Source organism: Rhinolophus hipposideros (genome assembly GCF_964194185.1).
Source record: "Rhinolophus hipposideros genome assembly, chromosome: 2".
NCBI lineage: Eukaryota > Metazoa > Chordata > Mammalia > Chiroptera > Rhinolophidae > Rhinolophus > Rhinolophus hipposideros.
Genome location: NC_138048.1, coordinates 49,913,783 through 49,939,228, shown reverse-complemented (window position 1 = coordinate 49,939,228; position 25,446 = coordinate 49,913,783). Strand labels below are relative to the sequence as shown.

At 44.1% G+C, this 25,446-nt stretch overlaps 1 protein-coding gene across 24 annotated transcripts in view; it reads right to left on the bottom strand.

Annotated features, from left to right (window-relative positions):
• KALRN (kalirin RhoGEF kinase) overlaps positions 1-25,446 on the bottom strand; it is a 621,535-nt gene that overhangs the window by 342,766 nt on the left and 253,323 nt on the right. For all 24 annotated transcript variants that reach the window (XM_081025698.1, XM_081025722.1, XM_081025696.1 and 21 more), the window contains exons 7-9: positions 9,018-9,209; positions 5,245-5,376; positions 1,818-2,048 (exon numbers count right to left, since the gene is read on the bottom strand). In XM_081025698.1, the coding sequence (XP_080881824.1) occupies positions 1,818-2,048; positions 5,245-5,376; positions 9,018-9,209 (555 nt within the window). The remainder of the gene's footprint in view (positions 1-1,817; positions 2,049-5,244; positions 5,377-9,017; positions 9,210-25,446) is intronic.

Here is a 25,446-nt window from a genome sequence, read left to right as displayed (position 1 = left end):
CATAATCGTCTGCTTGCTCTTCCTCAGTGCCGACAATTTGATTTGCACCGTAGAGATGAATTAACGGGGTGTCAATTCCAGAAATGCTCTCAATTTTAAGAGGATGATTTCAGAAAAGTCACAGGTGGAGTCTTATTACACCTGTTCCTGGCTTTACTGGAGATGCCGTGGTGGCCAGGGAAAGTCTGATAACAGTTCCCAGATAGTCCAAGTCTGGATGCCACCCTCCTGTTGGGGGCCTTTCACCCATCCTCCTCACAGCCCCTCTGCCGCTTTCCCATGCCCATCCTAGTACAACAGCCATGAAAACATAAGAAGGGCAAAGAGCACATCAAAGAAGCTTTACAATCCATAGCCCGGATTATCTCTGCAAATCATTCAGAGTTCACTGAAATAGTGACACCCCCTCTGTGTGCCCGCAGAGGCTGGCACCTCCCTCTGCCTCAATCACAGACGGACTCCATGCTCTCCTGTACTCGGGGATGATATATTTCTCTGGACAGCTCCAGATGGCAGGAGTAGGCAACTGATTTATTTGCTTCTCCATTCCCAGCAGGCCCCACAAGGGTTTCGGAGCTGGGGCCAGCACGTCAGCAGTGCCCATCTCTCCTGAGGCTGAGGCTGAGGCATTGCCTCTGACAACTCAATCACTGCCCCAGCTGAGGAGAGGGAGCTGCAAGGGAGTTAGGGCAGCCCGAGAATGGGGGGCACGCCTGAAGGCTTGTCTACTCCTGGGGCTGACTGCACGGCGAATCCCCCGACCCAGAGGGTCTCACAGCTAGCACCCAGCCCCTCCAACAACAGCTGTGAAGGGACCCAGTCCTTCTGAAGAAATGTCCAGCTGACTCTCAACTGTCCATGTATATTTTGATAGTTTTGGATTGTACTTGGTCAATACCACAGAAGATAGAGAAGGAGAGTGAAATGTTACTTTCCACGTGTAATCTCGAAATAGTGTGAGAGTCACAGAAAAGTCTATTAACACAAGTGCCCCCACCCCTGCCTGTCACTGTGAACCGGCCGGGAGATGAAGTGAAGCCTCAGTCTCAGTCCCCAGCTCCCACCCTGCTTCCCCACCCCTAGTGTAGCCGTCCTCAGAGCAAAGTCCTCAGGAGTCTCCAGGGAGACAGAGAAAGTATGAGGGGAAAAGAATGGGTTATTTCATCGAAAAGGGCATTTGTGGCAAGGCTGTCATTTTAAAGTCAGAAACAGAACCATATCTTCATTATTTGTGGTCAAGGAAAAAGCCATGGCTGGCAGAATAACGCAAAAAGGCATATTAAGCCAGAAGTAACCTCTAATTATGGGTCATACGGTCATCAACAGCCCATAGTTTAAATCTGGTTTCCCAAGTCCAATCCTGACAACGAATTCCCTAAAGGCCCTCGTATCCCACCCCAAAGCCTCACTCTAGCACCCTGCACCTGGCACCTGGTTAAGAAGTGAGCTCATTTTATGTGAGGTCCAACCCCGACAGTGCTCAGATAACCACACCGCAGGCTCCTGTGTTGTCCAGACAGCTCATGACGGAGTGAGGGTCAAGCTGTCCCCAAGGAAAACCATGTCCCGTGACTGCTAGGAATGGCTGTCCTCAGACTGAGTGTCCCCTCTCAGTACCACAGGGTGAGAAGACCCAGTCTACAAAGCTGCTCGGGTGAGAAGCATGCATTTAACAAGTCCAGACAGCATTTTGAGCTCGGGGCGGAACTGCCCTCTGCCCTCCGTAAGTCACATGTTCCCAGGCCTGAGCATCTAGGTCAGGGGCCCAGCCGTCGGCCTGCCTGGGATGGATGCGGGATGCGGGGCCTGTTTGTTACCTGCTGGACGTCCTGCTGGAAGACGCAGAGCTGCAGCCGCTGGTGGAGCCGCACCTTGCGGTGCTGCCAGATGCTCTCGAGGCGGCGCTGGTGGTGCAGCACCTCGTGCACCACGTCCAGCACCTGGTGCACGGCCTTGGAGTAGTTGGCCGTGGCTGTGAGGGACTCGGAGTTGCCAGGACTCAGAGGGCGCTGCAGCACATCCAGCAGCGCCTTGCCATCCTGGCTGACCTGCAGGAAGGAGAGAAGGTCAGGTCAAGGGAGAGAGCGACGGGCAGGGCCTGGAGAGAGAAGGAGGTCTGCCCGGGGGTCCCTGGCTAGGACTAGGAATCTCAGTCCCACCCAGGCCCATGGCAGTCAAGGAATGTGCCAGCCAGAGCTGCCAGGGTGCCGAGCCCAAAGCCCAGGGGAGGCCAGACCACCCCAGAGCCCTGGAGGAGAGGAGCTGCTGGGCAGCAGGCAGTTGTCTTTGCAACTCCTGAATCAGTCTCTCTCCCCCCTTGAATTTTAGCTTCCAGAAGGCAAGGACTCTGTCTGGCCCACGGTCTCCCCCACATCTAGAACAGAACCTGGCACAGAGTACTGGATAGATATCTTGACTGACACACTGACAGGTCAGGAGCAGAACTCCTTTTCAGAAATGAAGCTGAATATATGTCGACACCATAAACCTCTCCCCCTCTTTATTTTTTACCTTCTTCTCCCTGGCACCAAACTTCTAAATATGTGACCATGAGGCAACTTACCTAACCTCTTTCAGCCTCAGTTTCTTCGTCTGTAAAATAGGGATAGTAATGGCATAGAGTTGTGGGGAGGATTAAATGAGTTTGCACATGTGGGGGGCTTAGAATGGAACACAGCACATAGGGGTGGCTACCAATTCTATTAGAAGCAGCAGCAGCATTTCTCTCTCCTGTATTATTTCCTTGATATTTTTTCTTTTCTATTGCTCTTTCTTTTGCTCTCCTTGTATACAACCCCCTTTTGTCTCCTGAAAGTGGTGACATTCTCATTTTTCCAGAATATGCAGAGTAAAGGAAGGACCTTTAGATTGTGGACACACCATCCATGCCCTGGGTTCCCCAACACTTACCCTGAGTGGTGAGGTCAGTGGGGGAGGGCGTTCCCTATCATTCTTCATTGGAATTCTGACACAATTACGGGCAACAAAAATTCTGGAAAGTGGCATCATATGATTGACACCTGTGGCTCTCTAGTGCTTGGCAGAGTACCCAGTAGAGCATGTGTCTTTCCAATCTAAAACAGTAGTAACTGGAGGATTGGTGTTGAAGAATTGAAAGACCCCATATTAACTTGGTTAACAATGAACTCCAAAGTTGGTTTGCCATTGAAACGGTGTTTTCCTACCGGCAAGGAGCGGAAGGTGTGCTCTCACCTCCAGCCTTGTGCCATGAATGCACAGCTGGTTGCTGGGCCCACAGCCTCCCCTCACCCCACCTTTACATCCTGATAATAGCTTGGCTGGAGGTCCAGGAACACAGGAGCTGCTGTTGCTCCCCCTACCGCATAAAGCTCACAGGTTGGGGTGTGATTCAGAGGAACACTGATGGAATGTGCAGCTGAGACAAGGGAGGAAAACTGGCTGGAGCAATACGGCCAATTTAGGTGACCGCCACGACCCACCCCATCCCATCACGCTTGCCTCCCAACGTGTATTAGCAGGGGAGGGGGAGAGGAAGTGTCCTATAAATAATACAGAGGAAATGCCCTCCAGAGACATGAATAAGACAAATACCGTAGGGCCAAACCCAGGAGAGCTCTCCTCAGGGCATTCTGAGCCACTGCTGTGCTTTGGCATTGTGCTATGACCAGGGCAGGGGGGTCGGAGGTGGAGGGCCACGTCCTGAAATCCACATCAGCATGAATTCCAGTTCTCTGTCTCAGTCTACATCTGAAGGAGGCAGGGGCAGCCCACTGGCCTGTGGGAATGTCTACACCCCACAACGCCTGAGAATGAATGGCGAGAAATGCTGTCTCTACTTGTTATTACACTCACACCATACCTATTGGACATGTAAGTGCAATATTGATCTCATTTGTAAACTCTATTGTATATTTTATAAGTATTACATTTAGAGATTCTACCCATGGGCAGAGGCACCGTTCTAAGAGAAAGCCTTGGCCATTTGGATCAGAGCTGATGAGATCAGATTTGGCTCACACCCCGCCCTCTCCTGCCTCCTACAATGACAAAACCTGTTACCATTTTTAGCACTTATTTCTTGTCAGGCACTGGACCGAGTGCATTACATGCATTGTCTTGATTACCGTTCAAACTCCCCTACGAGGCAGCTGTGATCGCCTTCATTTCACAGCAGGAGAAACTGAGGCTGAGAGTGGTGAAGTAACTTGCCTGAAGTCACACAGCTGGCGAGGAGGCCACGACCCACTCTCAGCTTTGACAGTAGCGAAAACCCTTAGTCTCACCCAGAAGCCCCTGACTCTCTGACTTCAACCTGTACCACACTCATCTGGGATAAATATTTACTAAAATGTAGGTTCCAGGTCCCATTTCTTGACATTCTGATTTAGACTGGGGTGTAACCCAGGAATGTGCCCCTCGACCAAGCAAGTCAGGTGAGTCTGGTGCCTCGCTCTGAACAACACGGCTCTAGCTCTCTTTGCCCAGGAAGAAACCCATGGGCCACATGTGAATTCACTTACCCTTCCACATCCAGCTTCCTTAACCAGCCCATCTCTTTACATCCCTCAGCCCCCACCCCACCCTCAGAACTCATGCCAGTTAGCAAACCTCCTTACTTGTGTATGTCCACACAGATGCCCTCTATGACTCTTCCCTTTTACTTAGAAAAGAACAAGGACAAGAAGTGTTTTTCCCCGTCTTAACTTTGTACCAGGGCCCCGGCCTTTGATTTTTCAGTGGAAGAGTCTTTTTAGTTTGTCCTTCACTTCCATGGCAGTTTCTCACTCCTGCAAACACTTATCTCCACCCGGTGGTGAGTTTTCACCTCTGGACCTTCTAGTGAGAAAATCAGTATTTTTCGGATGAGTTGCTTCACAAATGAGGTAGCAGGCTGGTGTGACCAGCCAGAAAGCCAACTCCAGAGGAGCAAGGTGTTGCTTTCTTATATTCCTCTCCAGAGGAGAGAGTCCGATTGTCACACACATACAAGGTGAGGTGTGTGTGTGTGTGTGTGTGTGTGTCTGTGTACACGTGCATACTCGCACACCAAGGTGGTGCCTGCTGATGGCCCCATTTCTCCTGCTTCCTGGCTGGCGACACTATCATTCATAGATGAGGATCTTAAAGATGTCTCCCAAGGGAGGAAAATGGCTTTTCTTCTTAGTCCAGCTAGGCTATTCCACAGTGTACAGGCCAGTGCTCTCGCCACCCACCCATATGCATACACGCGCAGGGTGCCTGGGTGTCCTGCGTGGCTCTCACCTCTGTGTAGGCCTGGGTCACCTGCTCATACAAGGACTGGTGGTGGTGGATCGCCAGCTCCAGGTCCTGCATCTCGGACGGCAGGCCACCCTCGCTGCACATCTTGCACCAGGCGTCCACTCCCGACAGGAACTGGAAGGAGATGCCGGCTGGGTCAGTGTGGGAGCACTGGGGGTGGGCAATGGGCACATTATGTGGACACCATCAGATAGCTTCGAAAGAAGCATCAGGATCTCTGGAAGCCTTCGGAGACCACTGTAGAGGGTGTAGTTTTTTCTTTAATTTTACAAACACTAACTGCATATAAGAAGTCAGACCCACGATCTCTTTAGGAAGTGTGGTTTCCACAAACAAAGATGATGATTGTGAAACTGCTAGGAGGCGGGAGCCGTCTGCATGTTCAACAGGTCCCACACGTTGGCTATAAAATACAGGTGTGCAAACAGCTCACCATATTACAGGTGTACATTAGAGCTGCGTGTCCTAGGCACACTTGCAGGCACAGGTGAGGGGCTGCGTGTAATGGAATGAGATGTTTCCACACATGTACTTCCTAGTACGTGCACTGAGTTGTGAAGAGGAGCAAAGAACACGGGACCGTCGGCCCCTTCCCGTCCCAGGGAACTTGCAGAGACCATTCCCACAAGGGATGGGGAGTAACGCTCAAGGAGATCCCCAGTACTGGATCAGTACTCTTAGAGGTGGAACTGTGGAGGGGCAGCTTAGGGGGACAGACTGTATTGTGCCTATGGTGGCAGTGGCTCCTGGGATGTGATATGTAGATACAGATCTTGACAGATATTAAATTATTTAAAAATTCAAATGAACAACTGTAGAAGACTGTGAGTCTCTGTGCACAAAGGGTGAGCCAACTGAAATCACTCAGATTTATTGGGTAGAAAAGTACACCTTTAAAATGCAAATAATCCTTCACCCAACAGTCTGGAATGGTTCTGTCTGTGATTTCTCTCGCCTGGATGCACAGCTCCATTTAAATTAATTGCCTAAATACTTTTTATCTCATTGCCTAGAACAGCCCATACGAGGACAATAAAGAGCTACCTAACTAAATGCATTGAAAAAATAGCTTTGAATCCGTTGTTTGGTGTGTGTGTGTGTGTGTGTGTGTGTGTGTTTTCCCCCTAGTTGAAAAAGAATAATGGTTTATGAGTTTCCCTGAAGGTCTGGCAATACCTGAGGAAATTGAATTAAAAATAGATACAAATAAAATTGTAATCCTCATCCAAACTAAGTCAGAAAACATCAGTGAGATGTGGACCCCTCCAGCTGCCCTCAGTTCCGGCACTACATTTTCTAAACTGCTTGAGTTCTAGTCTTGGTGTCCCCGTCAGCTTTCAGTCTCTGGCCTGTTGGCTGTTGTAGTTGATTTTACATTCTATATGTTTGGGTTGTTTTTTTTAAATCACATTAGACATCTCTTAACAATTCTAGAAGAGGGCTGGGTGCTATTCAGTATCAGATTGCACTTGTACTTGATAACAGCTCAGAAGCTTCTTTGCTCCACCAATAACCATTTTACAAAGGGACCCGAAAGCAACTTGACACTCATGTGTCAATTGTGACAGGAGCACGTCTTTAATGTCCTTGGGATTTCTCTGTGATACTCTGAGAGTCCTATAGCAGAACCCACAAAACGATGAGCTCAAGGCAAAGACGACAGAGAGACAGAGATGGAAGTCTTAGGTCTCCATTGCCAATCTGGATAAACTTTGAATAAAGTGTGCAAGTGATAGATTTAAAAACAGAACAGGAGATTAGACATGAATATTCTCATGATCCTAAGAATGAATCAGTCACTATCAGTCATTACCACCATCGTCTTCAAAAGCAAACAAAAATACCACTCGATGTATAGGGCTGCCCTTGACTTGTAACATGAGACCTTTGGGAAGGTCTCAGGTGGAAACGGGCACAGTGAGAGAAATACAAAATACCAGGATAGTATGTTGAACAAATACCACAGGAAAAGCTATCATTGAAAAAGCATATTAGGTACTTTACATGTTCCATGGCTAATCCTTATAGCAGCACTAGGAGATAGACGATTATCCCCACATTAGAGATGAGGAAACGAGCTCAGAATGGTGAGGTGATTTGTCTAAGTGTGAATGAATGATGGGGCTGCAATTAGAACCTACACGTGTCTGGCCTCTAAGTCTAGACTCTTTCAATTATGCCATACTACCTTCCATGTTAGGTGGGTAACAGAGGGAAAGATGTAAGGTATGACCTTGTGCCCGCCTGACTACCTTATCCGTGGGCTACCCAAGTGTCACACAATGAAAGAAATTTAGAGGTTAAGACCACAGACTTTAACGTTAGATACACCTGGGTTGAAATCCCAGCTGCCCATAGATTGTGTGAATTTCAAAGTAGTAAACATTTAATAACCAGCATATATGTACACACGCATACACACACACCAACATACATGTGTACTGTAAAGTTTACTAACATAAAGGATATATAGCACATAATTTACACAGAATAATAACATATACAATGTTCCTAATTGAAAGTTCCACACAGCCAATTGATTCTCACAAGATGCTATTGAATGTAAATAACACAGCGGTATAGTTTCAACATGAAAGCTGGTTGATATTTTCACTTATGCTGGTATAAGACAAAAATGAAAATACCGTAAGACTTATGTCAGAACATTACTCATTCATCCATGATATGAGAGACTTCTTTGCTGAATGGAATAATAGTTTTTGAATACCAAAAAATATTTCCTCAATTTTGTGTGCTATTTACAGTGTAAGAGCTATAGACAAGACACATTTTTAAGTTTCGTCAAATTTTAAAATATTTTCTCCCTCCTTTTTTTAAAGACTCTATAGACAATCAATAAAACAATAAATCAAGCCTTGGTTTGTAGCATTTGATGATTTCCATGGTGTAAAACTCCTGCCTTTATCTATTCCAAGCTACCAATGTGACATCACCAAAGGTGGAATTAGGAAGAGACGATTGGTAGGACACACTGTACAGTATTTCCACCATACAGATAAACAGATATAAATAACCTCAAGAACCTAGATATAAAGTGTAGCAAAATAATTAGGAAGTAATGAGTTCTGAGTATTTATTGTTGTGAATATGACATTTTTAATGTAAATTCAGTTTTAAGTAATGTCTATGTTTAACCAGCTCACAAAATTCCTGAAAATTTAACAATTGGCTCTCCATGATCTGGTTAGAGCCAGCTCCAACACACCACTGGATCTTAGGCAAGTCTCTTAATCTCTGAGCTTCAGTGCTCCTCTCTGTAAAATGGGTTAATAATGTCACTGGTCAATACCAGTAAGCAAACGGCAACAAATAATTATAATTTCTATGGACTGTATTATGGTTAGATCATTATTATCCATAGCAAATGCTTCATGTAAAATTAGTTTCCCCCTGCTCTCAGCACTCAATGATCAGTTTACTTTTACCCCTTTGGTCTCTGTATGCTCAGGGAATGCAAATGAAGCCGACAATCAACACACACAGGCACACAACAATAAACTACCCGGGCAGAATGTAAACAGCCTCTGGGTTCCTTCTTGTTTGGATGATAAACAAAGCCATCAGTGTTTCTTTATGTACACAGGGGCCATGTAAGTGGTAGAACACAGGCTACTAGTGCAATTACTCGGCAAGGTCTTCAGTGTTTCCCAAAGAGGGGAGGGTCTCTCTACAGAAAGTGTACGTCCCTGCACCTTTCCCACCACCAGCAGCCATGGCAGCTCCCTGGGCCTCACCTGCTCAGCCTTCTGGTGGAACACCGCAGACATGGCGAGGATGGTGCTGCGTTCGTCCAGGGCAGCTGCGAAGCTCTTCCACTCCTGGTCCAGCTGTGTGGAAATCTGCTTGATTTGCTGAGAGGCATAATGGCCAGCCTCAGAGAGGCGGGAAGCCACAGACATGATGCGGTTGATGTTGACATAGGCGTTCTGGAAAAAAAAGGAGAATGCGTGCTTCGTGGGGCCGGCTGAAACGGCCTCCACGGATCCCTTTCGGCGTGGGTGAGTATTTAGGGGAAGGCAGCTATCCCAAACAAAACACATGAGAGAGGCTGTGGAGGCCACAGTAGTCCATCCATGTTCGGGCCAAGGGAAGTCTGCGTCTGTGACGTAAAATGTCCACAGATAGCGAGCACAGTGACTGAGGCCTTTCATTCTGGGGACCAGCCTAGCTTTAATAGTGCCAACTATTAATGCACATAAATGCAGCCACTTTACATGGACTGCCTTAGTAACCCTCACACTCATCTTGCGAGGTCATGCCTTGGGGACAGCACTTCTAACGGTTACTCTCTGGAAGTAAGAGCTCAGACGAAGGCCAACGCTGGAGGAGACAAAGGTGCCTCTCTTGCTCAGGAGAGAGCTGGACCCAGGGCATTAGCGCCACCTACGACAGGGCAGCAAAGAGGGCACGGGACACGTTACATCCTAACTCTATCTTCCTAACACCAGCTGAAGACTTTGCTGCCCCCACGCCTTTCCCTCTATCCAAAGAGCTGGGGCACTTGCCCGGGTTTAAATAGAGAGAGCATTTGAACCCACAACATGTTTCCATGCTAAAAACAAGATCAATGCAATTGTCCCTACTTGACTTAGGAACACTTTCCCACGTGACCCCAACAGGCATCTGTGGGGTTCTCCTGGCCATGCTGACTCCTTTCATCTCGTGTTTTGTTCACACTCATTCCCATCTTTCATTGCCAATTAAAATTCATGACCACCATGTGTGTTATTTCCTCCTAAGCTGGCAGAAAACCCTCCAGGAGGGAACAAGGCAAAAGAGAAACCTCACAAACATGAGACGGTAGTGAGCATGGTTATTTTTAACTGCTACCTCCTAATAATTATCTGAGGTGTCAAAACAATCAAGTAATATTGTGGCACCCACAGAGAGCTTTTCTCACACGTCTGCCTGAAGAAGGACGAGGGCGGCAGGTGGCTTGTACATCTTTGTTCTTTGTTACAAATCTTCTCGAATGATAACAAATGCTCTTCAACAACGGCATTTTCTCTTCATTCTATTAGCTCAAAGGTAGCTCATTAATACTCGGTAAGTTTAATGAAGGTTCTTTAGTTTCCTTTCCTTCTTCCCTCATGGTCCCCATTCCTCTTAACTGTCTCTGACCTCAAACACGTCATCCCGAACCTGAGCCAGGTGGATAAGGTCTCTCTTCATTTAGAAGGTCTCTGTGGAAGTTTAAAAGGTTAAGTGACGTACTTGAACATAAATCCACCCTGATGTCTAATGACCCCCATGCGTAATCTCTTTCTTTAGCCTGAGATCTTTCTTAGTACATTTCCTTAAAAGACTAGAATATTACTGACTCTTGGCATTTGAAATAATAATCCTTCAGAGATTTAGGAATCATTATCAGCCCTATTTTCTGAGTTAGGACACAGATTCTACTCAAAATGAAATTCTACAGAACTGAGAGGAAAACTAACTCTACACTTAGAGTTAGAAGGAAAGAAAAGGGGAAAAAAAGGGTATGTACTGATTTTAAAAGTTCTGTCTGCTAAGGCAATAACATTTGGATTCCCCCAAATTTCCTGCTTGTGTTGTCTTAGTTTGGGTTTCCCCAAAGCATCCCGAGACAAGGATTTAAGGCAAATCATTTATTCGCATGTGATCCTAGGAAGCACAGCGAGGGAGTGGGGAAGTCAAAGAGGACAGAGAGAAAAATGTTCATTAGTGGGTTACTGCTATGAGCAACTGGGGGTCATCCCTCCTGCAACTTGTTGAGAGACTGCAGAACACACTTCTGAGCTGTCCCAGTGGGAGGGGAAGAATCTGGGGTATTTATGCACCAAGTCCCATCACTCACGGTTGAAGGATCCTCCTGGAGCAACTCCCTGGCATTTCCAGCCTGACCTCCACACAGGCCAAACATAGCCCTCAGGTCAGGGAGTGGCACAGGCCCTGCCAGTGTGTATGGGAACCATGTACAGATGACCTTCAGGGCAGGCTGACGGAATAGGTGTGGGACATTGACAGTGCCCGATATAGCTGTCCTTCCAAACCAGATTCAAATCTTGAAAACGCTCCCTCTCACACACATTTTTCCAGATCTTTCTAGGGTTATTGGGTTTTCCTGTCTTGGGAAAGACCTTGTGTGCTTTGGCCAGATGGGAAACAGCAAAAAGAGCAGATGACTAGCCTGTCCCCAGGGTCCCGTATGTTCATCTTATGGATGCCTGGCCCTCTTTCAGCGCCTGTTTACGTTCTCCCCACAGGGAATGCAGGGAGGAGTTCTCTGAACAGTGCTCACTTCTAGGAAGAACTTTCTAGCTATCAGAGATGTCTAACTGTGGCCGCCTTCTTGAGGCTCTTAACACCTTGTCACTCATTCAAATATTTATGGAGAGTGGGCCAGGCTCTGTGTTGGGGGCTTGGGAGATCAAAGAGAAATGAGACAGAATTCCAGCCCTCAGGGGCTCACAGCTAAGACTTAAGAAAAGTCCTCAAATAACTGTAATTTAAAGCAAAATGAAATAAGTGTATTGACAGAGGTAGAGGCAACTAGCTGTGGGGATGAGAGGGAAGGGACCCGAACCACTGGCCGGGGAAGGGGGGCATGTTAGGAAGGGGCTTTCTGCACAGAAGGCGGTGGCGAGGCTGGCGGTCCTCCAAGGCCCCCTTCTATCCTTCAGCCTGTGATCATAAAGGAAAGCAAAAAAACAAACAAACAAAAAAAGACCACAGCTTACATTCCACATTCGAGGGACTAGCACAGTAAATGCCTTTTTGTTTCCTTATCAGTGGGCAGAGAAATGTCTTACTAAAACTAACAAATGATTATGCTTCACAAAAGAAGTAGAGGCAACGTTCCTCATAATAGAGGGACAGAGATATTGACTCATGAATTTGCTTGTTTTGCCTCTACCGCCCCTTTTCAAATGAGCAAAACACTATAGGCAAGTCACATTGCCCAAGTTCATCATCACCATCTTCATTTTCCTTCAGCCTAGAACCTGAGACCAATGGAAAGAGAGATTCTAAATTGCAGCCACAAACCAAATGAAAAGAGGAATGGCAGAGAAGCTCTCAAATGACTTAAAAGGAAAGCACAAGGTGAAAGTGCTGGAGTAAGAGTCTCGATAAAGAGTGGTGTTTAGTCATCAGGAACAAATGGCCCACCACGACCTTTGGTCAACCCATCTGCGTGGATCCAATCTTCTGTGTCACTGTTTATGCCTCTGTTACGGAGCATTTGGGGACATGGTGTGTCCTGTGGATATGGCCAGCAGGGATGGCGGTTTTGACTCTTCCCAGCCTTTCCTCCTCCACTCCCTTTTTTGCCAGCCTTAAATGCCCTTCTGTCTGCAGAGCTGTCCATCCGCCCAGGGCTCAACACCACTGGGCCAGGAGACATGAGTTCTGGTTCATCCCAGGCACTCACTCGTCACTTGCTTCTTCTGTGCCTCAGTTTCCTCAACCATAAAGTGAGGACATTGGGCTACATGATCTCAGACATTCCAATTGTGTGTAAGCAGTGTCTGCTCTATATAACCCAGGCCTCTAGATACACCCCTGTTTACGGAGGGCACCCAGAGTGAATGTAGAGAGAATGCAGGTCAGTTTTCTTCTTTCTTCAGTGCCTGGGGCAATACTGACTAAATCTCTTCCTTTCCCCAAACCCTCTTTTGTGTCAGAAGTGGGGCATAAACTGAAGAACAAGGTAATTCAAAGCTTTCAAGTATCCACGTGCAATGGGAAGGTTTTAAACAAAAGAGGGACATGATCTGACAGACTTTCAAAAGATTGCTCTGTGCACTAATGGGTCAGGAGGGTCGGAGTGCATGGTGGTGGCCTAAGAGAGGAGAGCTGCCCACCGCAGAGGTACAGGGAGCCCAGCATCGGGTGTCTGCATGCGTCAGCCCCTGGTCCTGGCTCTGCTCTTGGCCCTGTTGTGTGAGGGCGACAGCTGGAGCAGGGTGGCCCAGGGCCAGCTGCTCCCCTCCCTGTCTGCTCTTCAGCCCCTTCTCCTGAGCAGAGCTGCTTACACGAACCAGCCTCCTGGCCAGAAGTTAAAAACATAACTGGCCTAACATAATGCTGGCTTAGGGAGGATCGTCTTAAACCCTCCCCTCAAAACTGCTTTATTAATTGACCTCCCCCACATATATGTAGTGTCGCCAGTATTATTATCATTCTTCAAAGGATCGCGTAAGTCCAAAATGTAAACACACCCAGCTTGCAGCATGCAGAGCACCCCAGCATGGCCTGTGGCTTATGCCACCCCATCCTACCTCCCCACAAAGGCTCTCCTCCCACCCGCCATGTTGGTCACAAATGGGAAAAGTAACTAAATTCCAGCAAAATCTCGCTAACTCAAAAACACTGCCCCCACTTTTGTTGCCTACAAAATTCTGTTTTCTCAGTTCATTCCTGCCTTAATTAAGCGGAGATCACAGGATGGAGAGACCCTTCTCCTGAGTTCTTGTTTCCTGCTGTGATTAACTGAAGTCAGTGGAGCAGAGTCATTCTCCTGAAAAGAATTTCTTGGCAGAATCTTGATGAAAGTTTTCAACCCTGCCAAAGGTTTTTCACTTTGAACTTGGCTCCCGGTTGCCCAGACTGGCTACAAAAACATGCAAAGTTGCTTGCAGATAATGATAACTTTCCACTTAAAAACCCAGCTAACTATTCTCTTTAAACGAAGTTTCTTATGTGATGTACTCTGAAAGAGATACTAGTTCTTCTAGAAATAATCATTTGATGCAAGCTATCATTTTGGTAACCCCAAGCTCTGTCAGGGGTTGACTGTAACAGTAGATTATTTCTGAATATGTGTATTACTTGAAATCCATTCACTTTACTCCTAAAAGCAGGGGTAAATTTTATACCTCTGTGGTCATAGGTTCCTACCCTGAATCAGAAACTCTTCTGTGGGTTACATGAGACATAAAGCATCCAGTCCATTGCCTGGCATGTAACCAATAACTCAGAGACTGTCATATCTTTTCTCTCACCCAGTTCCAGCAGATTGGTATTAACCCTCGAAATTAAATACAAACTAAATCAAAGTATTAGTAAAAAGCATACCAAAAGAAAAACCCAACAACTATTCCAACTAGAGGGAAACATTCCAAGCGTCCACAGTCCCACTGTCTTTCACAGAGAGCATGCCACAATGCCCCCTACTATTCCTGAGAAAAGTCACTTTCCATGGGATCCAACCACCTGTGCCCAGCCCTACAGCAGGCAAAGCTGACCTAGCTGTCTGTCAGGCCACTGCCCTACACAACACACCCCCTCTGTTGGCAGAAATCAGAGAACTCAGAACCAGCCAGTGACTTGCTCTGTGAGCCATGCCCATTCAACAGTGTTCTTCCATATCTTAAGTTGGAAAACTCGAGGTCTTTGTCTCTTGGGAAAGGCTTCCTAAGGCATCTCCACTCCCTTGGCATGTGTTAGCCATGCCCAAAGCGCCCAGAAGTGGGAATGTCTTGTTCTCATACAAGGAGACCGGTCCTTTTCCTTATCACTAACCATTCTGCAAAAGGTGGCAGAAGCTTCTTCCCCAGGCAGGCTCCGGGGCCCTACACTTTGTCCTCCAGGGGCGATGTTTCTCATCTTCACCTCCAGAGAGGCAGAGGGGAGTCAGTGAAGAGTTGTCTCACCTCTGGGAGGGATGGGTTCTGAACACGGTTCTCAATTCCATTCCAGTTAACGGGGTTACAGCTTTGAAATCCTTATTATGAAAACAGAAGTTATACCCAGCATAGAAGGTGAGGCACAACCACCACCGAGGGGTCACCTTCCTGGAAGGATTCAGTTCTCTAGACAAGCTCTGGAGACCTTGACTCTCCACATCCAAAAGTCCAGGGAGGAAGGCCAGGCGAACAACCGTCCAAGGGCCAAGGTACTTAGCAAAATCATTTGGGTCAAATTAAAACCAAATGTTAAATCAAAATGAAATACAAAATACATGAAAATAGCATAGCCTCGGCTGAGAAAAACATTATGCATGCCAGGGAAGCACACCCAAATTTACTGATTGCTCTTTTTCTATCAGATATTCATGGTGGTGGGAACTTTACTTTAGGGTCATTTTTCTCTACTCAGTTCTCTTGTGTTGAGAGAAGCTTTGGAAAAAAAAGTATATATATATATACACACACACACACATACATATATACATATATATATACATATATATATATATATATATATGTATATATATATATAAAATCTGTTTTAAATAATTGGGGGATGTTCTTAAAACTACACAGAGGAAGTATACAGTATTTTATTCTCCAGCCCTTTCCTGCCCACTGAAGTTATTACATCAAAATATCAAATGTTTATGGGTGATGGAGCTAATAGGGAATTTATGTTTAACCTTTTACTTTTATCAAACTCATTCTTTTTATTGAGACACAAAGGTTCTTCCTAGTTTTTGTTTCCTCTGTAAATAATTATAGAAGTGCATTTAATTTCAATAGATTTGGTAGTTTAACATTTTTAGTTTTAAAAATTATTTGAACGTAGCTTTAATTTTAATAGATTTGTTCAAGTTGCATTCCATGAAAGCTGTAATTACTCAAATTTCCCCATCTCTTTTTTACTTTGGTAAAGGTTGTAAAGTAAAATTTACATATAAGTGAAATAGGCAAGTTTTAGTGAGCAAATGCTGCTTTAATAAGGAAAGGAATATAAACACATTTTATTTAATATTTTTAGAAGGCAAGTTCATGTAACAATTTCATTTTACATGAGAAAAAATAATAAAACCCATACATTTCTTGAATCCACCTAGTAGGTACTTAAAAATTGGTTAAATCAATAGAGTGGTGTGTTCAAAGTCACAAAGAAAAAGGCAAATTGGGACTAGATCCAGGTCTCCTGATTACTAGTTTGCATGACCCCTCTGCTTATAGCTACCTTTTCTCATGCCTTGCACCTTATATTAATTTAAGTTTTTGTTTTGTCCCACTAAAAGAGAGCCATAAGGAGAAGTATCTGGAGATTTTCCCATACAGCTTTCAGAGACTTCGTAACATTCGACATCAGTAAGAAAACAAAGAGACCGTGCCAAGGCAATGGAAAAAGCTGAACCTCACTTCCTTTCTCCAGATGAATGATACCAAATGCATTGCTTACATCTTAGCTAGTACCCAACCCAGTTGGGGTACTGAAGCTGTTAAAGCATCAGCTTATGATTAATTAGTTTAACATTACCATGTAAACCTGCTGATCCCACCTCGAAACATATGGACACTGGGATAGTAACATCTGGAATAAGAACTGTCCATGCTTGAAACTCTTCTACAACAGCTGAGATGTGATGAGCTCTAAATGAAACCTCCAACTTTCACCTCCCACAAACCACAGGGTGCCCTCTAGGGGGCCAAATAGGGCAGCTGATGGATGACTATCTGGTCAAGTCTGGCCAAACAGTAGGTCAAAGCATGTGGAAGCCATCTGTCATTGTCGGGCAGTGAGAGGAAAGGAGCTGGAGCAGCCCCGGTGCTCAGCAAAGATAACATTGGCTAGTGAATCCCTCTGCCCTCTCGCCTGGCTCGCTGTAGCAATCTTTCCTCCAGCAATTGCTTTACAAACCATTAAGCAGCTATGAAAACAAGCGCCTGGCCATATGTCCGAGGGCCAAGGAAACCCAGGAGCAGATTTAAGTCAAAGAAAAGCCCCGCTTTGTCTTCTTTGTCAGTTCTGAGTGGAACTTCCTTGGAGGGGGTGAGTATCTTTGCATGAGGCATCATTGCAGGCTGGATATGGTGGGGAGGGGTGGGGACAGCTGGAATCAGATTCAGGGACACCAGCGGAAAGAGTAGTTGGGAACAATGCAGCTCTTCTGGGGTATGATGCAGTGATTTCAGGCTGCCTTTAAGGTTGAAATCAGAGGCTGTAAGACTTCAGGAAAATGCATCCCCCAGTATTTTCCTCCCTCAGCCCTTTCTCCTGCAGTATCTGGCTATTCAGGGCTGGATCTGTGGCATCAGTACCACCTGGGAGCTGGTTAGAAATGCAGACTCTCAGGCCTCTTCCTAACATCCTGAATCAGAACCTGCATTTTAACAAGACTGTTCCAAGTGATACATCTGCACACTGAAGTTTGAGAAGCCCTGTAGATGGGAACTCTGAGGAGCTGCCCCCAAACAAGGGGAACTATTCCTTCTAACACTCCTGAGGCTGGCAGTAATAACAGCTGAACATTTGCCAAGCATAACACCACGCCAAATGCTGTGCCCAAAACGCATGCTCACATCTCATCCTGACAGACTCCCTGGCGAAGGCTCAATCGTTATTCCCCACTTAGAGATGCGCTGGTGTGGCTCTGAGAAACTGCCATCATTTGCCTACGGCTGCACGGCTAGGAAGGAAACACAGAGCCACAGTTAGCTGCTCTGCCCGTGCTCTTTCCCACCGTGCTGTTTCACGTTGCCATAAATGCCAATGCCGTTGGACTGGCCCAGAATGCCCCTCCAGGGAGAAGAGAGACGATGAGAAATTTCTCCCAAAGTTTTAAATACTCATACCCCAGACACATAGGGCCCCTGGTGAGAGAATTCAATAACAATTTCTACATCTCTGAAGCCTCTCTGTTGGGGCCCTTGACTTGCCCTTGGAATTCAGAACAGCCCAGGTCTGGAGTGGGCAGGAACCTGGCAGGTGCCTTTTTTTGTCCTCTCCCTCCCTGGAGCCATAATCGCCACCTATCTGTCCTAGGCCAGTCACCCTGGGGAACAGGTCCCAATTCCACACAACCACAGGAAAGCTCAGGATTAAGGCAACTCTTTGCCCCTTTAATCAATATCTTGCCTTATTGGTGGAGTCTTAAATCTCTATCCTATTTGTTTATTCAGCCAATCATTCAACAATGCGAGGCACCGTGAAAGCAGGGAACAAGACAGATAGAGTTCCTATGCTTATAATTTAGGAGAGGAGTCAGACAGTAAATTAATATTTACTCACTATTTCTTATTTCAGTGCTGTATAAACTATAGCTGAGTGATCGTGATCAGGTTGGGAAATGCTACATAAGAAAGAGCAGTCAGGGCAGGCTGAGCCCTGAAGTCAGGCTGATACCTGAGCTTCTCTCTGAATGAAGTGAGACAGTGAAGGTAGGAAGAGGTTCCAGGTAGAGGGAAGAGTGGGGGCAAGGACCACGGGGCAGGAATGACCTTGGAGGGTTCAAAGAACAGCAAGAAGCCCAAGGTGACTGGAGGGGATAAGCAGGTGATAGAGATTGAGATTCAAGAAATACCTGGGGCCCAGACCACGTAGAGCTTCATAAACCGTGGTACGGGACTTCAGCTTTTATCCTGAGCACAGGAAGACATGAAAGCAGTCTGAGTGCAGGAGTGACATGATATGACGCATCTTACACTTGGCTGCACACTCAGGCTGCTGTGTGGAGAATGGCTAGAAGAGAATAAAGGTAGGCGCTTCTACAATACTGCAGGCAGGAGATGATGGCAGCTTGGACCAGGGTGTTGGCTGCGGAAGTGGTAACAAGTGGCCAGATCCTGGGGATATTTTGCCGTTAGAACCGCAAGGACTTGCTGATGGAAATCCTTTAGCTCTTCCTTTTCTCTGGCTGCGTTGAACTCTGACTTCTGCTTTTTTTATACTGCTCCCTTCCCATCTGCCTACCTGGTCCTAACCTCTCACTTCTCAAATATCCTGATTTGTGAAACGTCTCACCTAGATGTCTTTGATCAGTCTGTGCCCAGCATCTGGTACTTCTCCTGTCTGGCTGGCACCCATGCCCCAGAATGGCATATGCAGTGCTGCTGCTTATTTATTACCAGTACTTCACATTTGTGTCATGCTGTACAGTTTAAGCCTTTTCGTGTACATTATCTCATCTGACGTGCTAGGTTTCATACACCATTTTATGGCTTTCATTCGGGTTCAGGAGACCTCAAAGAAGAGGCATGCGTCAGCTTTGGCTGCATTTCAGCCAAATTAACTCCTTGGTAGCTGAAGACGTGGCAGAGGGCAGACACTGGCTGCATGCGTGTAGAAGTGTGTGGGTAAACTGAACTGCAAGGCTCAGGGGTTACACACCAAGAGGGTACAATCAATAACCAGGGGCAAGGGACGTGCTGAGAGAAGGCCCCAGAGAGCAGAGGACTGAAGCCAGAAAAGAGGTACCAGGGCTGTGGGCAGAGAACTAGGAGTGAGAGAGAAGAGGAGGGAAATCTAGGACCTGTCAGTGGTGTAAGAGCAAGAGAGGAGGCTGAACCAGACCAGTGGTCAGAAATCGGAGTGGTCAGCCAAGCCCTGCAAGTTAGCTCAGAGAAGCCTTTCAGAAAGGACCCAGGCCAGGTGACTGGGCAGCACGTGAGAGAAGCAAGCATCATGCACCAGAGTGATGCTAAGAAAGCATCTGCCTAAGACAAGAAGCTTCCCTATGTTTCTTGTTTGAATAGGAGCCAATCCTCAAAACATGGCTGATTAGAGACCTGTGGGGAAAGATTAAGGGCCACCTAGAGAGGTTGGGGTGGGAGGAAGGAACAGGGAGTGAAGACAGATACTCTTTCTCCCTCGGTACTCCTGACCTTGAAGGGAAGTCCTCACCTCCAATGCCACAGGCTAAATAGCCAGTAGCTTTAGAACCCAACCCCAAGGCAATTGTCAGATGGCTTATTTTCTTCACCCTGGACCAGTGATTCTCAATCTGGCTCTCCACCTTGTACAGATTTCCTGGGCTCCACCTCAGCATAGTTAAATCCGAGTGTAGGGCAGCGGAGCCCACATGTGGTGTTTTCTCAAAGCTCCCCAGGTGACTGCAGTGGGCAGCCAGGGTGGAGGACTGCTGCCTTAGCCACATGCACCAGCCTCACAGGGCTTAGTTCAAAGCCCATCCTTCTCTCCTTAGGACGAGCTTAATGCTGACAGTGGTACCCAGAGCAAGGATCACAAGTGGATCGTGAGCAGATGAGAAAATAAAATCTAATCTTCCCACTGAGTTGGAAGAAAAGGGAAATTCCACCCACAAGGCTGTTCGCGGACATACAAACACTGCATCGTGGTCAACCTGATTAGCAAGAGCAGGTCTGGCGAGGATACCTGCAGTGTTGTACAAGCACAGTTTCCCCAGATGGCCTGCCTCAGGAATCCCTGTGTTAACAGCAAACCCTGGATCACATTCATTCTTGCCAGGGAGGGATACGTTTAGTGGTTTACTTCCATGTCAGGATTAGAACCTCCAAAAGAAAGATGCTTGGAGTGAGGTGAACCTTAAAAGGTCATCCAGTCCAGGCATTCCTGGGCTTTACTGCGCATCACTGGGGACCCTGTAAGGCCTTCCCCTGCTGAAAACCACTGCTCTCCTTCATCTTTCCGGTGGTTGTTCAGTTTCTGCTGGAGTCAAATCCTACAGGGCTCCCTCAGAAGGGAAGGCCCTTCCTTATCAGTTCTGTGTCTTTGCTGCCCAAACTCTGCTCCAGGTTGGTGACATAGGTTGGTATGCCGAATAGCTTTATTCACTCAAAAAGCATTTATTAGACACTTACTAGGCTCCAGGCATTGTTAGAGGTCCTGGCGGTACAGGTGTGAAGGACACAGACAAATCTCTGCCCTTAGGAGCCTACATCCCAGTGAGAGAAATTCTCCGCATTAGGTACATGAATGCAAGCTCCTTGAAGACCGCTTTGTGTCTTGTGAATCTGGCCATTCTCAGGGTTTGGCAAAGGGCACAGAGAATACAAAGAGCAAAGTCTGCTGAGTACCCCAATCAGTGAATGCTGAGTGGTGCGTCCTGTCCTCCTACCTCAGCGTCACCGACACCATCAGGGTTGGCGTCCATGCTCTGTCATGGTCACTCTCTTTAATCATTAAGAAGGTTGTATCTTAAAGCTAGTGGGAACCCACTTAAAAACATTCTCTCTCCTGTTGTCTCTTTCTTCTTTTTTTTTAACAGTTTTATTGACATATAATTCACATACCATACAATTCATCCATTTAAAGTATACAACTCAAAGGCTTTCAGTAGAATATTATCTAATATACAGAAATGTGTGACCAACACCACGGTCAATTTTGGAACATTTTGATGATCTCAAAAAGAAACGCTGTAGCCTTTTGCAATTATACCCTTATCTCCCATCCATCCCAACCCAAAGCAACAACTAATCTACTTTCCATCTCTATAGGTTTGCCTATTTTGGACTTTCATATAAGTGGAATCCTATAAATATGTGGTCTTTGGTGACTGGCTTCTTTCACTTAGTAAAATGTTTTCAAGGTTCATCCATGTTATAGCATATGTCAGAACTTCATTCCTTTTTATGGCCAAATAATATTCCATTATGTGTATATACCACATTTTGTTTATCCATTCATCAATTGATAGACATTTGGGTTGTTTCCACATTTTAGTTATTATGAACATTGCTATAAACATTTGTGCACAATGTATGGATATTTTGTGTAGACATATGTTTTCATTTATCTTGGGCATATACTTAAGAGTTGAATCACTGGGTCATAGGATAACTCAATGCTTAACTTTTTGAAGAACTGTGAGACTATATTTCAAAGTAACCACACCACGTTACGCTACCTCAAGCAGCGTATGAGTGTTCCGATTTCTCAACATCCTTGTCAACATTTGTTATTATCTGACTTCTTATTAGAGCCATCCTAATGGAAGTGAAATGGTATCTGATTGTGGTCTTGGTACCCCTGTCAAAAATCAGTTGACCACCGACACAAAGAAACCACCTGGGATTCTGGTAGAGATGTACTCAGTCTGTAGATCAATTTGGGGCATATTGCCATCTTAACAACATTAAGTCTTCTAATCCGTGAATATGACATGTTTTCCCTTTTATTTAGATCTTTTAATTTCTTCCAACAATGTTTTGTAGTTTTCAGAGTACAAGTTTTGCACTTCTTTTGTTAATTTTCCCCCAAGTATTTTACTCTTTTTGATGCTACTGTACATGGAATGGTTTTCTTAATTTCATTTTCAGATTGTTCACTGTAAACATGTAGAAATACAATTGATTTCTGTATATTGATTGTTTATCCTGCATCCTTGCTGAACTCATTTACTAGTTCTAATAGATTTTTTGTTTTTTTTGTTTGTTTCTTTGTTTGTTTGGGGTTTTTTTACTAGGTGCTTTAGGGTTTTCCAATATAAGATCATGAGAATAGGGATAGTTTTACTTCCTCTTTTCTACTCTGGATGCCTTTTCTTTTTCCTGAATAATTGCCTGGCTAAAACTTCCAATATTGAATAGAAGCAGCAAGAGCAAACATTCTGTTTTGCTCCTGATGTTAGGGATATGTATTCAGTCTTTCACTATTAAGTATGAATTTAACTATGGGTTTTTCACAGATGCCTTCTATCAGGTTGAGGAAGTTCTCTTCTCTTCCTAGTTTCCTAATTTACTGAGTGTTTTTATTATGAAAGGGTGTTGGATTTTGCCAAATGCTTTTTCTGAGTCTATTGAGATGACCACGTAGTTTTGTTTGTTTGTTTGTTTGTTTGTTTGTTTGTTTTAATTTTACTGGTTAAATCAACCTCACAATTCTGGGATAACTTTCAACTGGTCATGGTATATAATTTTTCTATATGCTGCTGGATTTGGTTTGCTAGTATTTTGTTGGGAATTTTTGTATTCATACTCATAAGTAATATTGGTCTGTAATTTTATTTTCTTCTGTGATATGATACCTTTGTTTTTGATATCAGGGTAACAACAGCTTCATACAATGAGTTGTGAAGTGTTCCCTTCTCTTTTATTTTTTAGAAAAGTTTCTGAAGAATTAGTATTAATTCTGCAGTAGTGAAGTCATCTGGTCCATTTCATATAAGTTACCCAATTTATTGGCATACAGTTGTTTGTAGTATTACTTTATAATCCTTTTTATTTCTGTAAGGTCAGTAGTAGTGTCCCCTCTTGTATTCTGACCCTACTAATTTTTTCCTTGGTCATTCTAGACAAAGGTTTATCAATTTTTTTGTTGACCTTTACAAAGAACCAGCTTTGGGTTTCTTTGATTTTTCTCTATTGTTTTTTTCTATTTGCTAATTCATTAATTTCCACTCTAATCTTTATTATTTTCTTCCTTCTGCTTGCTTTAGGTTTCCTTTTCTTTTTTCAATGTCTTAAATAGAAGGTTAGGTTATTAATTTGAGATTTTTTTTCTTTTTTAATACAAGTGTTTACAACTATTTGTTTTATAGTCTTCTATTTCTTTGTTCAAGTCTTCTATTTTTATGTTGTTCTGCTTAATTATTCTATCCATTATTAAAAGGGGGACATAGACATCTTTTTGTTGAAGTCTCTTTTTAAAAATTATTATTGAATTGTATCTTTCCCTTCATTTCTGTCAGTTTTTGCTTCATGTATTTTGGTGTTCTGTTTTAGGTACATACATGTTTATAACTTGCATCTTCTTAGAATGACCCTTTTATCATCACAAAATGTTCTTTTTCTCCAGTAACACTTTTTTTTGTTTTAAAGTCTGTTTAGAAGTTTGTTATGGGTGTAGCCACTCTGGCTTTCTTGTGGTTGCTGTTTGGAAATACATCTTTTTCTATCCTTTTATTTTCAATCCGTTATAATTTTTTAATCTAAAGTATTTTTCCTGTCGGCAGTATATAGTCTGATCTTGTTCTTTTATCCAGCCTAAAAATCTTTACCTTTTGGGGCTGGCCCGGTGGCACAGGGGGTTAGAGCTCCGTGCTCCCAACTCCGAAGGCTGCGGGTTTGATTCCCACATGGGCCAGTGGGCTCTCAACAAAAAACAAAAAAATAAATAAAATATATTTAAAAAAAAAAAAAATCTTTACCTTTGATTAGATAGTTTAATCTTTTCACATTGAACATTGTTATTGATATAGTTGGATTTATATCTGCCGTTTAAATTTTTTTCTATACGCTACGTGTCTTTTTTTATACCTCTACTCCTGTATTGCTTTCTTTTGCATTAAATGAATATTTTATAATGTAGCATTTTTATATCTTTACTGGATTTTTACACATCATATTTTTTAGTTATTTTCTTAGCTGTTGCTCTAGGCCTTCCGTGACTATCTTATCAGAATCAGTTTTAGATGTATACTAACTTAATTCCAGTAAGATATAATAATGTTACTCCTATATAGCTTTATTCCCTTTCCTCACTTTTTGTGATATTGTTATTATATATATTACATCCATAAATGTTATAAACCTAACATTAGATCATTATAATTATCACTTTTTATAATTTTATGTCTTTTAAAGAAGCTGAGACAAAAAAGGAGAATAAATATATGTTTATAGCTTTTGTTATATTCACTTCCTTATTTATTATTGCTGGATTCTTTCATTTGTTCCTGTGGACTCAAGTTACAATACAGAATAATTTCCTTAGCCCAATACATTTTTGCTCACACTCACCTCCTTTGTGTTGTTACTGGAAAACATATTACACTTCTATATGCTTTAGGACCAATAGCACATTTTATACAATGGATTTTTAAATCTGTTAAGAAAAAAAAGAAGAAGAAATATGCATTTATGTTGTCTTTTATAGTTAAATAATTACCTGTACTGGTGCTTTTTGCCTTTTTGTGTGAATTCAAATTACTGAGGTCACTTGCTTTCATCCTGAAAAACTTAATATTTCTCATAAGGTGTGTCTGCTAAGCGACAACTTTTTTTAGTATTTATTTATCTGAGAATATGTTTATTTCACCTTCAGTTTTGAAAGACAGCTTTGCTGTATTATAGGATTCTTGGTTGACAGTTTTTTTTTTCCTTTGAGCACTTCAAATATATTATCTACCTCCTCTGGGCTCCATTGTTTCTGATAAGAAATCAGCTATTAATCTTATTAGGATTCCTTGTGACAAGTCACTGTTCTCTTACTGCTTTCAAGATTTTCTCCCTGTTTTTGGTTCAGTATTTTTACTGTGATGTGTCTGTTTATGGCTTTCTCTGAATTTATCCTACTTGGAGTTCCATGAGTTTCCTGGCTGCATAAATTAATATTTTAAAATGTATCTGGGGACATTTCAGTCATTATTTCTTTTAATATTTTTCCTGTTCCTTTCTCTCTCTCTCTTTCTCCTCTCCCTCTTGTACTCCCATGATGCATATGGTGATACATTTAATGCTGTCCCATATTTTTCTGAGGCTTTTTATTTGTTCGCATTCTGTTTTCTCTCTGTTCTTCAGATTGAGTAATTTCTATTCA